Raw genomic sequence first — 14,897 nt, forward strand, 5'->3', positions numbered from 1 at the left:
TTTTTAGTGCTATCAAAGGCAATTCCATAGAAAAGCTATGGGGGGGCCAGCCCCAAGGCCAAGCAGTTAAGTTCACACGCTCCACTTTGGCAGCCCAGGGTTTTGCCAGTTTGGATCCTGGGCACGGACATGGCACCGCTCAACAAGCCACGCTGAGGCAGCGTCCCACATGCCACAACTAGAAGGACCTACAACTAAAATATACAACTATGTGGTGTGGGGATTTGGGGAGAAAAAGGAAAAATAAAATCTTTAAAAAAAAAAAAGCTATGGGAAAAAGCACTGGACAGCTTAGCTCAGAGACACAGTTAAAGTAATTACAACTGCAACTAAAGAAATACCCCAATTTCTACAATTTTGTCTTAAATTTCAACAACAATAAAAGAACAATGATGGACAAACACTACAACGTTGTTCTCCAAGAGTTGCCCAGATTATCCGTATACTACCTATATTACACAGATTCACATTGGTGCCTCTCTCTCAAATCCCAGAAGGAAAAGGCTAACAATATCTTATTTGCTAACTTAACAAAAAGAGCATCTTCAGGGGCCAGCCCAGTGGCGTACTGGTTAATTTTGTGCGCTCTGCTTCAGCAGCCTGGGGTTTGCAGGCTTGGTTCCCAGGCATGGGCCTACACACCATTCATCAACCCATGCTGTGGTGGCGTCCCACATACAAAATAGAGGAAGACTGGCACAGATGTTACCTCAAGGACCATCTTCCTCAAGCAAAAAGCAGAAGATTGGCAACAGATGTTAGTACAGGTCCAATCTTCCTTCCTCATCAAAAAAAAAATTTATATATATGTATATGCATATAAAAATATATACAATGTATATAAAAACATAAAAAGAGTATCTTCAATCCTAAAAATCTCAACTATGTGGGCAAACTAATTTTTGCTCATTTTTTCAATACTTCCAAAACACTGATTCCTCACTGCTCTGAATCCTTATAGACGATGTTCTCACTTTCTAGAATGACTTCTCATCTTCTGGTTCCCTCCTTCATTTCTCCAGGTGAGCCAGCCAAACTCCTTCTATTCATGTATCAACTCACAGGCCTGGCCACATTCCTCTCAAAGTGAAGTGTGTCCTCCTCTTTTCCCACAACAACCAATAAATGAATAAAAGAATTTTACCCTCTTGAGACATTTTTGCTAGTTCTGGAACTTCAACATAAAAGTTTTTTCTGAATGGTTCATATTCAATTTTTCCATGATCTACTGGTTCTAGAAGCTTTCTCTGTTTTGTCTGATAGCCTGTAAGCGCTGTCTGAAGATCAACTTCTTCCTCCTCTGAAGAATACTACAATTAAAAAAAAAAGTCAAGAGCTAAATCCATCACTATTTTCTCCTTATGGAAAGCAATATTCCTAGCTTTTAAAATCCTCCACTCCTAGAAAATATTCTTCAGCTTTTACTTTTTTACTTTCCAAATTTTTCAACTTAATTTCTTTTTTCTTTGCACTTACAGAAAGTTATAACAATATAAAGCTAAAATAATAATTCTTATATGGCTTTAATGAAATTTTGCTATAGTTCTCTCCATATAAATCTCTACAATGCATGTTAACAGGAAGAAATTTAATTCATTCTGTCACTTCATTTCTTCTCTCCCTATTGTATGCCTGAGGTGAGCTGATAAGGAGCAAGGGGGAATCAAAAAGTGGGCACAAAGAAAAGGTCAAAGATATCAGAATGTTCTATACCAACTGGGTATTTAGCTACACTATTGTTGAGAACAGCAAGAATTCCTCCTAACATTAGTTTGCATAAGTGAAAAGCACAGCTCCATTAACACTTTCTAACAAATACTTCTACGATACTGTCACGAACAAAGCCAAAGTTAATGAAAAATTACCTCCATTGCATCCTGGTCATTCTCCATCAGCTCACCTTTCTTCTTATCAGAATCTACAACTGCCTTTTTGGTTGTCACAACAGTGACAACTTTTGTGACCGTTGGCCCAGACTTCTAAAATAAAAAAGGAATATAAAATATTTTGCAAAATTGAAACATTATATGCCAACTGAAACACAATGACTGTCACAATTTATAATTCAAATTAATTAGCAACAACTGAATTAATGAAAAGAAGTAGTCTGCTTTCTCCTTACTAATTTGTTTAAATTTTAAAATGTAATATAATTGTATTATATTTTGTAGTACATTCATATACACATAGTTTGTTGTATAATATATCATTTTACAGAATATTATGCAATACTTTCACTTTAAAAATAAAAAATGGTATTTTTCACTCATTGTACCAGCCAGACACTGTTCTGGGAGCTTAGAATGAATCAATAAGCAAAACAGATAAAGGTCCCTGTTCTTGGGGAGCTTTTATTTTAAAAGGGAGAAAGGACAAACAATAAATGCAATAAAAAATTAAATTATATAACTTGTCAAAAGGTAATAAGTGCTATAAAAAGAGAAACATAGACTAGAGTAAAAGGAATCAGGGGTACAACAGATGGAAGCACTGGAGAAGTCTGGAGAGGACCTACTGAGAAGGCAACAAGTAAGAAAAGATACTCAACAAAGATGATGCTGGTATGAGTGACTTCTGAAAGAACATTTACAGCCAAACTTTACTAGTACCTACAGTACTTAGAAAAAGCACTAGCATTTCTGAGATTGGGGAGGAAACAAAAACATTAACATTATAGACTCATGTGAGTCAGCAGTAGGTCAATGTAACAATGAATTCAAGTTATCCAATTAGGAACATAAACCTTTAAAAATAAAATAAGAGAAAATTCCATACCTTTTCATTTCCCCCACCACCTTTCACACTTCTCATATTAAATTTTTTTACTTCCTCTTTCACTTCTTCCATGTAAGCATCTAATGGATCTAATTCCTCGCCCTCCATTTCATTTCCTTCCTTTTCAGCTTCTGCAGGATCATCTTCATCATCTAAAATATCAGAATATACCTTCTTTGTACATGCGTTTCAACAGGAAATACTTCACAATCAGACCACACCCCACCATTTTAACCTCTTCTCTCACTACCCAAACACCCTCCTTCCCAATTAACCCAGGCACACTGCAATTCAAATACTCACACTTAGAAGTTTTAAAATCAAGGATGTATTAGTTTTGAATAATATAATAATAATAAAAGTAGTAAAACAATAAGTTATAAATTGTTAAACTGAAAAGAGGCAAAAAGATTAATTATGCCTTAAAAATGAATCTCCAGTATTACATTTTACAACTACACTATTAGAAGCAGAAATAAAAACTTTGTCTGCTAAATGGTACATTTATTTCTTTTCTTTCAATTACCCTTCTTTAAATTACAAAGAAAAAATAACAGTACATTCTTAATTCAAGACAATCCTATCTTTTTTACATAACTAAGACATCATCACCAATTGATACAATCCACTCCTCTATTTAAACTACACTGTGGAACTTTCACAGAAAATGAAAAATTCACAAGAATTTTCACAGAAAATAGACCAAAATTCTACCTTCTATAAAATTTCACAGTTCCACTTTAATTAAACCTGAAAAGGCAAATTCATAGAGGGAGCAGAAATGTTTGTCTTCTAAGTTATGAAAAATCAGAGGAAGGACTTGAAAACATGCCCTTAATTTACCCTCATGACTAACATTCTTATTTGTAGAAAAAAAATTCAAGAGCTATTTACTGATTATGCTCATAAGCACTCAGCTCTCCACTCTAAAGTAAATCAGTGATCCTTACTGAACGCTACTCTACAATTCAAATTCTAACATAAATATTAGAAGGGGCATTTAAAATCTCAATATGAATCCAGCAATTCCAGTTCTAGGTATGTATCCAAAAGAACAGAAAGCAGGGACTCAAACAGATACGTACACACAAATATTCATGGCAGCACTATCCACAACAGCCAAAAGGTAGAAATAACCCATATATCCAACAAAAAATGAACAGGTAAACAAAATGTGGTACATACACTTAATGGAATATTATTCATCCATAAAAAGGAATGAAATTCTGATAAATGCTACAACATGGATGAACCCGGACAACACTATGCTAAGTGAAATAAGCCAGGCACAAAAAAACAAATCATTGCATGATTTCATTTATATCATGTACCTAGAATAGGCAAATTCACAGAGACAAAAAGTAGAATTGAAGTTACCGGGGGGTGGGGGTGGTCATAGGATGGGGAGCTATTGTTTAAGGAAAACAGTTTCTGTTTGGGATGATGAACAAGTTCTGGCAATGGATAGTGGTGATGGTTGCACAACACTGTGAATGTACTAAATGCCACTGAATTAAACACTTAAAAATGACTAACATGGTAAGCATTATGATATATATATTTTTCTACAATAAAAAAATCCTAATATGAACCACTACTCATAATTCTAGAATAGTCTACTGAATTGTCTTCTTAGTCTGACAAATGAATATACCATCATCATCTTCTAAACTCCATTTTTTCCCTTGTTTCATCTCTTCAATTTCCTTTTTCAGTTCCCCTATGTTTTCCATGGCCTTTTTACGTTGCTCTTCTCGCCATTTTTCTACTCTTTCTTTTCGCTTTCTCATTTCTTCTTCCAGCTTATTTTGGTCAAAGTTCTTGGAGGCAAAAAAAGAGAGAGAGAGGGAAACAAGGATTAACGATTGTACTCCAAGTGACATTCCAAATAATTTCTCCAAAGTATAAAAAAGAAAAAGGAAAATTGGATGTAAATAAAAACTTCTAAATTTAGACCAGACTTAGACTACACAACTTTTAAATATATCCACGAATATACTAGCAAAATGAAATCACAATAAAAAGCATCTTCAACTAAGTAAGTGAAAACAGACTTCAAACACCATAAATTAATCTCATTTTAGTTACAAGCAATATGCATGCATAAATTCAATTTCTTCCTCCAAGCAGAAACTTAATGAATTAGCAAGCACAGCTCCCTAGTTATGTTATTCTCAACTTTAAATCCTCTAAACTCCTCCAAGTTTGCCGCCATGAAAAGTAATTTTCTATTACAATTAGTGAGCAAATGAAAGCTATTTGTCAACATGTGTAAGAAGTTTTCGTCTTGTAGCCTTTAGATCTAAGTTCTTGGTAACAGCCATCTAAAGCCTTTATCAAGATTACTACTACTACTCTCAAGAGAAGACAGCAAATCATTTTCACAGACATAATCAGGGACTTTAGATTAAGCCAAGCTAGAAATCAAAAATTTATGCTACCATTATAGATGAGTATGGAAATATACATATAAAAAACAGTCAAAATATTACAAAATTGTAATGGTGATGGTGTTTTGGCACCTGGGATTACAGAGAATTATTTCTGACTTTCCAAATACTTTATAATATCCTTATGTTTGTATTTTTTAAATAAACATTTCTTAAACAAAGAAAGGCTTTGCTCCTGAATTTATACCCTTTATAATAATTCCATCCTCTCTAAAGATGATCCCCAGAAAGCTTATATGTTTTCCTCAAGGTCACCCAGTCATTCAATAGAAGAAACTAGATCAGAAACCAGACCCCCAGACTTCTCGTGTAGTAGCCTTTCTTAGCTACCCTGCTCAGTAAGCAGGTCCCTTAAAAAAAAAGAACCACTAAAAAAGTAGAACTCAAAAAAAAACATAACAAAAAAAGAAGTGAAGTTATAATACATTTTAAAATGGGCAAAAGATAAGAATAGGCAGTTCAAAGAAAAGTGCAAATAGTAAATAAAAAACATTACTATGTATATTATAAACTTATATTACATTATGCTCATAGCATTTAAAAATATTCACTCATTTAAAGACATGCAACTCAAAATAAGAAGATATCAATTACCTCCTATTAAATTAGTGAAAATTAGATTTTGAAATTCCCATGTTGGCAAAGATGTGAGAAAATAGACATTTTCATATGTCTAAAATGTTAAGTCAAGGGGGCTAGCCCCATAACCTACTGGTTAAGTTTGGTGCACTCTGCCTCAGTGGCCCAGGTTCAGTTCCCAGGCACAGAACTACACCACTCAGAGGCAGCCATGCTGTGGCAGTGACTCACATACAAAATAGAAGACTGGCACAGATGTTAGCTCAGTGCAAATCTTCCTCAAAAAAAAAAAGGAAGATTGGCAACGCATGTTAGTTCACAGTGAATTTTCCTTAGCAAAAAAAAATCTCAAGACAAAATTTATACAACTTTTTTGGAAGACAATTTGATACTATTCATCAAAATGTTAAATGTATATACCCACTGACAAACCCATTTCACTGATACAATTTACCCTATACTATATTCACAAAAGACATATGTACAAAGATTAATGCACCATTGTTTATAACTGCAGACTAGAAACAACCTAAGTATCCATCAGAAGTGATCTCTCTACCTTGCTTCAACAGAACATTACGCAGGCATTAAAAACAAGCTATATCTATGTATGCAGTTAGAGAAAGCTCTCCAATAAATAAATGAAAACAGCAAGGTATTCTATTTTTTTAGGTTGAATGGTGGGTACACTGCTGTTCATTATTCTTAAGACCTTATATATTAATAAAATAATTCATAATTTAAAAATGAGGGGCCAGTCCTGTGGCTGAGTGGTTAAGTTCGCACACTCTGCTTTGGCGGCCCAGGGTTTTGCCAGTTCAAGTCCTGGGCAAGGACATGGCACCGCCCATCAAGCCATGCTGAAGTGGCATCCCATATGCCACAACCAGAAGGACCCACGACTAAAAACATACAACTATGTACCGGGGCGGGGGGGGGGGGGGGGCTTTCAGAGAAAAAGGAAAAATTAAAAAAAAAAAAAAGAAAGAACAAAAAGCAAGACACAGAATAATGCATATGGTATGATCACATTTTGTAAGTAAAAATAGATAATGAGTATAAATACATAACGTTTTTCAGAAAAAAATTTTCTCATGAGGACAACTATTACTTTATCTGGTTATCTTATATATCTGTTATAAGTTATTTAAAAATAAAACACAGAGTATTAAAAAAACAAACAGGAACTTGTCATTGTAGAAACAAGTCTGATATTATATGATTATTTATGTTAGTAAACATACGCCAGCATCTTTTTCTTTTTCATCCTCCTTGTCATCTTTGTCTTTTTTCTTCTCTTTAGAACTTTCCCCACTATCTGTTTTCTCTTTGGACCTAGACCTACCAAAAGAGAGAGAGAAGGAGACATCATCCATTTGTGCTTGGAATATTCATTTTAAAATACTTTTACAGACTTGTATTTTACTTTTTAGGTAAGAAATAAACTTTCAAGAGTCAACTGCATTTTTATATTTCATTAATAAACATCTTGGAAATGTAATGAAAACTTAATCCCATGACAATAATGACAAATATTATTAAACATTTGGAAATTCACCCAAGAAAAACTGGTCATTTCACATAAAAATAATTACAAAATTTAAATAGAGATAAAATTAAACAAATGGAGAAATATACCAAGACATTAATATTCTACAAGATAACTTATATGTGTAATAATATTTAAAATCCCAGTAGGCTTTTTTTGTGCATGTGTGAGGAATACTGGCCCTGAGCTAACATCTTTCGGCAGTCTTCATCTTTTTGCTGAGGAAGACTGGCCCGGAGCTAACATCAGTGGCCATCTTCCTGTTTTGTATGTGGGACACCACCACAGCATGGCTTGACAAGTGGTGCCTCAGTCCACGCCTGGGATTCAAACCTGCAAACCCCCGGCTGCCAAAGTGATCATGCAAACTTAACCAGTACGCCACCTGACAGGCCCCTAGGTTTGCATTTTGACCCTACTTATGGTATCTTAAAATGAATAAAATTTCTTAATTTGAATGTAATCAAATTAGTCAACTTTCCCCTCTTTATGATTGGTGCTTTTTAAAGTACCTGAGAAATCCTTCCAGATTTGATGAAGATATCCAGAAGTAAAGAAGATATTCTCTAGCAAAAACTTCTGAAAGGCTTATAGTTTTGCCATCTAATTTGGTCTTTTTTTTTTTAAAGATTGGCACCTGAGCTAACATCTGTTGCTGATCATCGTTTTTTTCTCTTCTTCTTCTCCTGAAAGCCCCCCAGTACATAGTTGTGTATTCCAGTTGTAGGTCCTTCCAGCTCCGCTATGTGGGATGCCGCCTCAGCATGGCCTGACAAACAGTGTTAGGTCCACACCCAGGATCCAAATTGGCGAAAGAAACCCTGCGCCACTGAAGTGGAGTGTGCAAACTTAACCACTCAACCATGGGGCCAGGCACCTAATTTGGTGTTTAATCTGCTTGGAAATACTTTTTGTGCACAGAATGAGGTAGGCGGTCCTATTTCATTATAGGATAGCAAATGTCTCTAGCACCATTTATTGAAAAAACTTTTTCCCACTGACTACAACATCCCCACTCTTATTTATCAAATGACCATGTATGTGTGGCTCTCTTTCTGGGCTCTTTATATGTTTCACTGATCTATTTCTCTATGCCTACACTAAAACCACACTCTCTTAGGGGAAGGCAAAAGGGGTAAAGGGTCACATTTATACAGTGACAGATGGCAACTAGACTTTTGGTGGTAAACACGATGTAGTCTATACAGAAGTCAAAATATAATGATGTACACCTGAAATTTATATAATGTTATAAACCAATGTTACGACAATTTAAAAAAACCACTATCTTAACTTCTGTAATTTTATGACAAGTCTTGATATCTGGTAGAGCAAGTCCTCCTACCTTGCTCTTCAAGAGTGTTTATGCCCTCTGCATTTCTAATTTTATAATCAGTTTGTCAAATATTTTTCTATTCATGTCTAAGAACTTTTTTTTTTCCAAATATCTAACGGTCCAATGTGGCAATTTTTTTTTTTGGGGGGGGGGCAGGGAAAGTTTCACCCTGAGCTGACATTTGTTGCCAATTTTCCTCTTTTTCCCCCTTCCCAAAGACCCAGTGTATGGCTGTGCATCCTAGTTCTAAGTCATCCTAGTTCTTCTATGTGAACTGCTGCCACAGCACAGCAACTGACAGTCGGGTGGGATGGTGTTGTGACCTGGAAGTGAAGCTGGGCTGCCAAGACGGTAAGGGCAGAACTTTAACCAGTAGGCCATCAGGGCTGGCTCAAGAACTTTTAAACATGAATATACGTTGAAGTTAGTAAAAAGTTTTTCCTGAATTTATATAGATAATTATGACTTTTCTCCTTAAATCTTATTAATATAGAGTATTACACTGATTCATTTTCTGATGTTAAACCAACCTTCCCTTCCTGGAATAAATCCAACTAGTTCATGATTGTACTATCTTTTTTATATATTGTTAGATTCGGTACACTAATCTATATTTGGATTGAGTATAGCCTATAATTTCCTTTTCTCATACTGCCCGTCAGGTTTTAATATCTATATTCTTCTCAATTCATAAAATGAATTAAGAAATGCTTCTTCTTACTTAAGACTCCGTTCATCAAAAGTATCATTACAGAATGAAAAGACAAACCACAAAGAGAATGTATTTGCCACTCATATAACTGACAAAACACAACTATCCAGGATACTTAAAAACATAAAACAAAAACTTCCTACAAATCAATTTTTAAAGAGAGAAACCCAATAGGAAAATGAGCAAAAGATCTGAACATGTACTTAAGAGGAAATCCTTTTAATCCAATTAACACGTGAAAAGGTGTTCCACCTCATTGGTAACCAGGGAAATGCAAATTAAAACCACAATACTGGTATTACAGGTGTACCCAATTAACAAAAATGAAAAGGACTGACAATACCAAATATTGGCAAGTATATGGAGCAACACAACCCTCATACACTGCTGGTGGGAGTATAATCAGTACACACTCTTTGGAAAGCATTTGGGATTACCTAGTAAAAATGAAGCCACGTTTATTCTACGATCATGCAATTTTACTCCCAGGTATACACCCTAGGGAAACTCACACACATTTATAATAGGATACATATAGAAAAATGTTCATAATAGCCAAAAAGTTAAAACCACACAAACATCTATCTCAGTAGAATGGACAAATAAATAGTGATATATTTATACCACAGAATAGAGCCAGCCCTCATGGCCTAGAGGTTAAAGTTCAGCATTTTCCGCCTTGGCAGCCCAGGCTCAGCTCCTGGGTGCAGAACCACACCACTCATCTGTCAGCAACCATGCTAGAGCTCACACAGAAGAACTAGAAGACTTTACAACTATACACAACTATGTACTGGGGCTTTGTGGGGTGAAAGGGAGAAAAAGGAGTAAGATTGGCAACAGACATTCGCTTAGGGCGAATCTTCCCCTGCAAAAAAAAAAAATAAATAACAAAAAGATAGACCACAGAATAGCATTCAACAAGGAGATTAAATACTATTTGAGATAACACAGTTAAGTCTCAAATAAAGTTGAGCAAAGACAAAAGCATACATGACTCATTCATATAAAATTTAAAAAGATTTAAGTGTAAACTACTCTTTTTCCAGATAACAAATGCAGGTGGTAAAACTAAAAAAATGTAAGAAATTACTAGCACAAAATTCAAGAGTGGTTTTATTAGGGAGTAGAGAGCTGGGTTACAGAAGGGACATGGAGGGCTTCTGAGGATACTGAAATGCTATTTCTTGACCTTGGTGGTGGTTACATGGATATTGCTTTATAATTATTAATAAACTGCATGTTTATATTTCATTCACTTTTCTAAATTTATATTTTATTTTTAATTAAAAAAACCCCAATGGTCATAATACACTGACCCTGGTAAAATAAAAGTAAAATTTATAAAGTTAAATCAACATGGGAAAAATACGCATGACTAACATGAAGATACAGAAAACAGATACAAGTCCATACATCAACTATCCTATGACTTAAAAAACAATAATAGTAGGCAAAAAAACCATTGACAAGAGAAATATAAAGAGTAAACGCATTCTGTCTAATAGACATAAATAATACCTCAAAATGAAATGGTACTGGCATCTTAAAGAAACAAGTACACAACTTATACAAGCAAAGTTCATCCATCCTGAACAATTCAGCAATGCATATCATGAGTTAAAAAGTTATTTACCAATGTTAGAAATACTACCTAAGAAAATAATTTCAAAGGAAACAATACAGTTCCAACAAAGATGTTTATAAAATATATTTCTGACCATTCACAGTAAGTATTAAATAAGGGAACAATGCCTAATGAGTGTTAAAACTAACAGAAGTTAGTATTTTCCAAATGAATTATAAGCTTTATAACCTATTAAACTTCAGCCAAGAGTTCATAGTAGGAGCCAAATTCAGTAATTATTATAAAGATTTTTTTTAAAAAAAATCAAGGCAGAGTCAAGAGAGTCGGTTCCCAACCTGCATGACAGATACAGCCCAATGATAACATTACCTGTTCTCAGCTTTCTTGCTTTTGTTACCAGGACTGGAGGACCGGGATCGCCGGCCCCGGCTTCTACTCCTCGAGCGTCTCCTGTCTCGACTTCGAGATCTTCTTCGCTCTCGACTTCTGTCTCTCTCTCTACTTCTGGAACGCCTGCAAGGGGGACACTTCTCATTTATTCTATGACCAAGTGGAGCTTCTATTTCAGATCGTGGCTCTCTCCCATGCTGAAGGAAGCTTCTTAATTAACATTATTAAAGGCAGAGATTTCAATTAACTATCAAATCAGTATAGCAAACAAGTAAAGCCAATTCTTATAAGTGGTCAATGAAAAAAATGAGGACACTAATTTCAAAATGTTTGTTGAAAAACATAGCAAATCTGTTATAATAGCTATTTGAAATCTATGGCCTAGAGCAGAAAAATCTAAATTTCAAAGACAGCTAAGTATTAAGGATGGGCAAATGGGGCTATGGAAAGATCACAGATATGAAGATTAAGAAACAAGAACTTCTGCCCTGTGGGTGTTACTAACTAGTGACACGACATAGGGCAGATCAACTCTCTGGGTCTCAGTTTTCTCATCTATAAAATATGGAAACTTCACCAGATAATCTCAAAATCCTTCTGGCTCTATATCTTGTGATTCCGCTTTCACACCAATAAGTCAAAGACCAAATCTTAAATGACCAATTTCACTTAACAAGTACTTGACAGAACTGTAGGAAACTATTCCTGGGACCACGTAACATGAAATTGAGTAAGTTAGCACTATCCACATTGTCATGAGTGAATATTTTTCCTTAGCACCACGCAATACCTTTGCAATCTCTCCTTCCAATGTCTGAAAAAGATAAAGTCAAGGTTCTAAGATCACCTCACAGCACCTGTACAACCTTATCTTCTTTACTATTTTAATAAGAAACTGCATTAGAAATTTTTTCTTTTGGTGAGGGAGAGGTTATTTTTATCTTAAAACTCTTTTTCACCTCCAGAAAGGTTATGAATACTTGACTAGTACCAAGAAATACATAACCAAGTAAAAGTAAAATAAAAATTAGGGTGTTCTTTGGTTTAAATCTAAAACAGTTCTTTAACATAGTTTCTGGGGCCGGCCCCATGGCCAAGCGGTTAAAGTTACACTCGCTCTGCTTCAGCGGCCCACGGCTCATGGGTTCAGATGCCAGGTGAGGACCTAATCCACTCATCAGCCGTGCTGTGGAGACATTGTACATACAAAGTAGCGGAAGAGTGGCACAGCTGTTAGCTTAGGGCAAATCTTCCTCATAAAAAAATTAAATTAATAAAATAGTTTCAAACATTAAGGAGTGCTTGAAGATGGCTCTGCCCTGTTTCCCTCTCCTGTCAGCTTTAGTGGCTGCTCTGAACACAGTGGTCAGCTCTCTTGGGACAGAATTAGAACAGAACCCCCTTGATGGCACATCATCTTATGTTTTACTTCTTTTTTTAACCTCTCACAGGGAGCATCAAGGGTTCTCTTTGGATTACAGGAAATACAGCCTCAAGTTTCCAAACTTAAAGCACTGTTTGAGAGAACCTTTGTTCTAGGCAAATCACTTCTGGAGCTAATAAAAAAAAAGCTGGAGTTAAAGGAGAGGACCTTCTAGTCCAAAACAAACTTTTGAAGAAGCACAATTTAGCCGAGAAGGCCCAATGCATCACGGGTCCTTTGGAGACTAACATCTTACCTCAGACGCTTCCTGTCTCTTGACCGAGATCTTCTTTTATCCCTGCTACGAGATCTCTCTCTTCTTCTATCTCTATCTCTGCTTCTAGACCGTCTGTCATCTCCACGTTTACTTCTTTTGTCTGAGGGTGAGCGACTTCTAGATCGACTTCCAGAGCGCCCCCGTGATGCTGATCGCTTCCGATAGTGGCTACAATATTAAGTAAAAGATTAAGCTTAGCAAACACACTTGGCTTCTATTATATTTTATTTATTACATTTTTCAAAAAAAATCCCAGCAGACAAATTAAACACTGAAAGGACTCTTTTTACATAAACTTCTTTAAAATTAGAGGGAAAGAATGAACCTTTCTGCCATAGCACATGTGGAGATGGGCTGTTTTGAAAGGGAAGTAAGGACAGTAAACAAAACAGACCAAGCTCCTGCAAACAGTTTGCATTCTGGTAAAGAAGAGATGACGGACAAGGAAAAAAATAAATATACAGGGGCCAACCAGTGGCAGAGGGGTTCAGTTCCCACGTTCTGCTTTGGCGGCCCAGGGTTCGCCAGTTTGGATCCCGGGTGCGAACATGGCACCACTTGTCAAGCCATGCTGTGGCAGGCGTCCCACATATAAAGTAGAGGAAGATGGGTGCAGATGTTAGCTCAGGGTCAGTCTTCCTCAGCAAAAAGAGGAGGATTGGCAGCAGATGTTAGCTCAGGGCTAATCTTCTTCAAAAAGAAAAAAATAAATAAAAAATAAATATACAATATGTCATGTGGTGCTATGGAGAAAAACAGATCAGAGTAAAGAAAAAAGGGAATGAGAGGTAGGAGGTCTGCTATTTTATACTTGGCGATTAGAGAAGGCCTCACTAATAAAAAGACATTTCGATGGCTTGAAAGAAGTAAAGGAAGGAACCATGTAGACATACGGGGGAGGAACCTTCCAGGCAAAATGCACAGCAAGTGCAAAGTCCCTGAAGAGAAGACTTGATTGGTGTGTTCACAAAACAGCAAGGAAGGCAGATGTAGCTAGGGCGGAATGAGCTAGAGAAAGTGCCATGAGAGGAGGTAAGAGATACAGCAGGGTAGCCCAACGTGGGGAGCCTTACAGAGCCTTAGAGGCCATTACAAGGACTTTCTCTTTTACTCTGAGTAAGATGGGAAGCTGCTGGAAGATTTTAAGCAGAGGTGTGACATAACATCACTAATGTTTATAAAGCTTTCCTCTGGCTGCTGAGGGAACAACAAACCGAAGGAAAGCAAAGGCAGAAGCAGGAAAAACAGAATGCTACAGAAATCATCCAAGGAAAAGACAGTGGTGGCTTGGATCGGACTGTCAAGTGTACAGTCATTCAAAAGCGTCAAAATCTGGATATTTTGAAGCTAGAGCTGACTGGATTTAATGACTAATTAAATGTCAAGAGTGATAGCAAGGGAGACATCATTGGTGTTTCCAAGATCCTTGGCCAGATAGAGTAGAAAGATGAAGTTGCCATTTACTAAGATGGGAGGGCTGAGGGAGTAGGTTTGAGAGGAAGGTGGGAAATCAGGATATTAGGCATCTAAGCGGAGATATAGAGCAGGTAGTTGAAATGAGTGTGGAGTTAACGAAAGAAATATAAATTAGGAAGTCATCAGGGTACAAAGGCTACTTAAAGCAATAAACCTGGCTAACATTGCTAGGGAATGAGAACACCTGATTTATCCCTCAAGCACCTGAAATTCAACATGTAGAAACCCAAACCTGTTACCTCCCCTCCCCAAACAATTTATCATCCCAAATTCCAGTCAGCAAGCTCAAAGATACCACTTATCTTCAATATTTTCTCTTTTTCCCATTCTACACAACTAATA

The 14,897-nt window shown here is 36.2% G+C and overlaps 1 protein-coding gene across 1 annotated transcript in view; it reads right to left on the reverse strand.

Moving 5' to 3' along the window:
* The window catches only part of DDX46 (DEAD-box helicase 46), a 60,194-nt gene that overhangs the window by 43,353 nt on the left and 1,944 nt on the right, over nt 1-14,897 (reverse strand). Inside the window, exons 2-8 of the mRNA XM_014828421.3 lie at nt 13,059-13,247; nt 11,359-11,502; nt 7,049-7,145; nt 4,430-4,595; nt 2,776-2,927; nt 1,866-1,979; nt 1,145-1,310 (exon numbers count right to left, since the gene is read on the reverse strand). Of these exons, the coding sequence (XP_014683907.1) occupies nt 1,145-1,310; nt 1,866-1,979; nt 2,776-2,927; nt 4,430-4,595; nt 7,049-7,145; nt 11,359-11,502; nt 13,059-13,247 (1,028 nt within the window). The remainder of the gene's footprint in view (nt 1-1,144; nt 1,311-1,865; nt 1,980-2,775; nt 2,928-4,429; nt 4,596-7,048; nt 7,146-11,358; nt 11,503-13,058; nt 13,248-14,897) is intronic.

The sequence above is a fragment of the Equus asinus genome, chromosome 9 (assembly GCF_041296235.1).
Source record: "Equus asinus isolate D_3611 breed Donkey chromosome 9, EquAss-T2T_v2, whole genome shotgun sequence".
In the NCBI taxonomy this organism is placed as follows: Eukaryota; Metazoa; Chordata; class Mammalia; order Perissodactyla; family Equidae; genus Equus; species Equus asinus.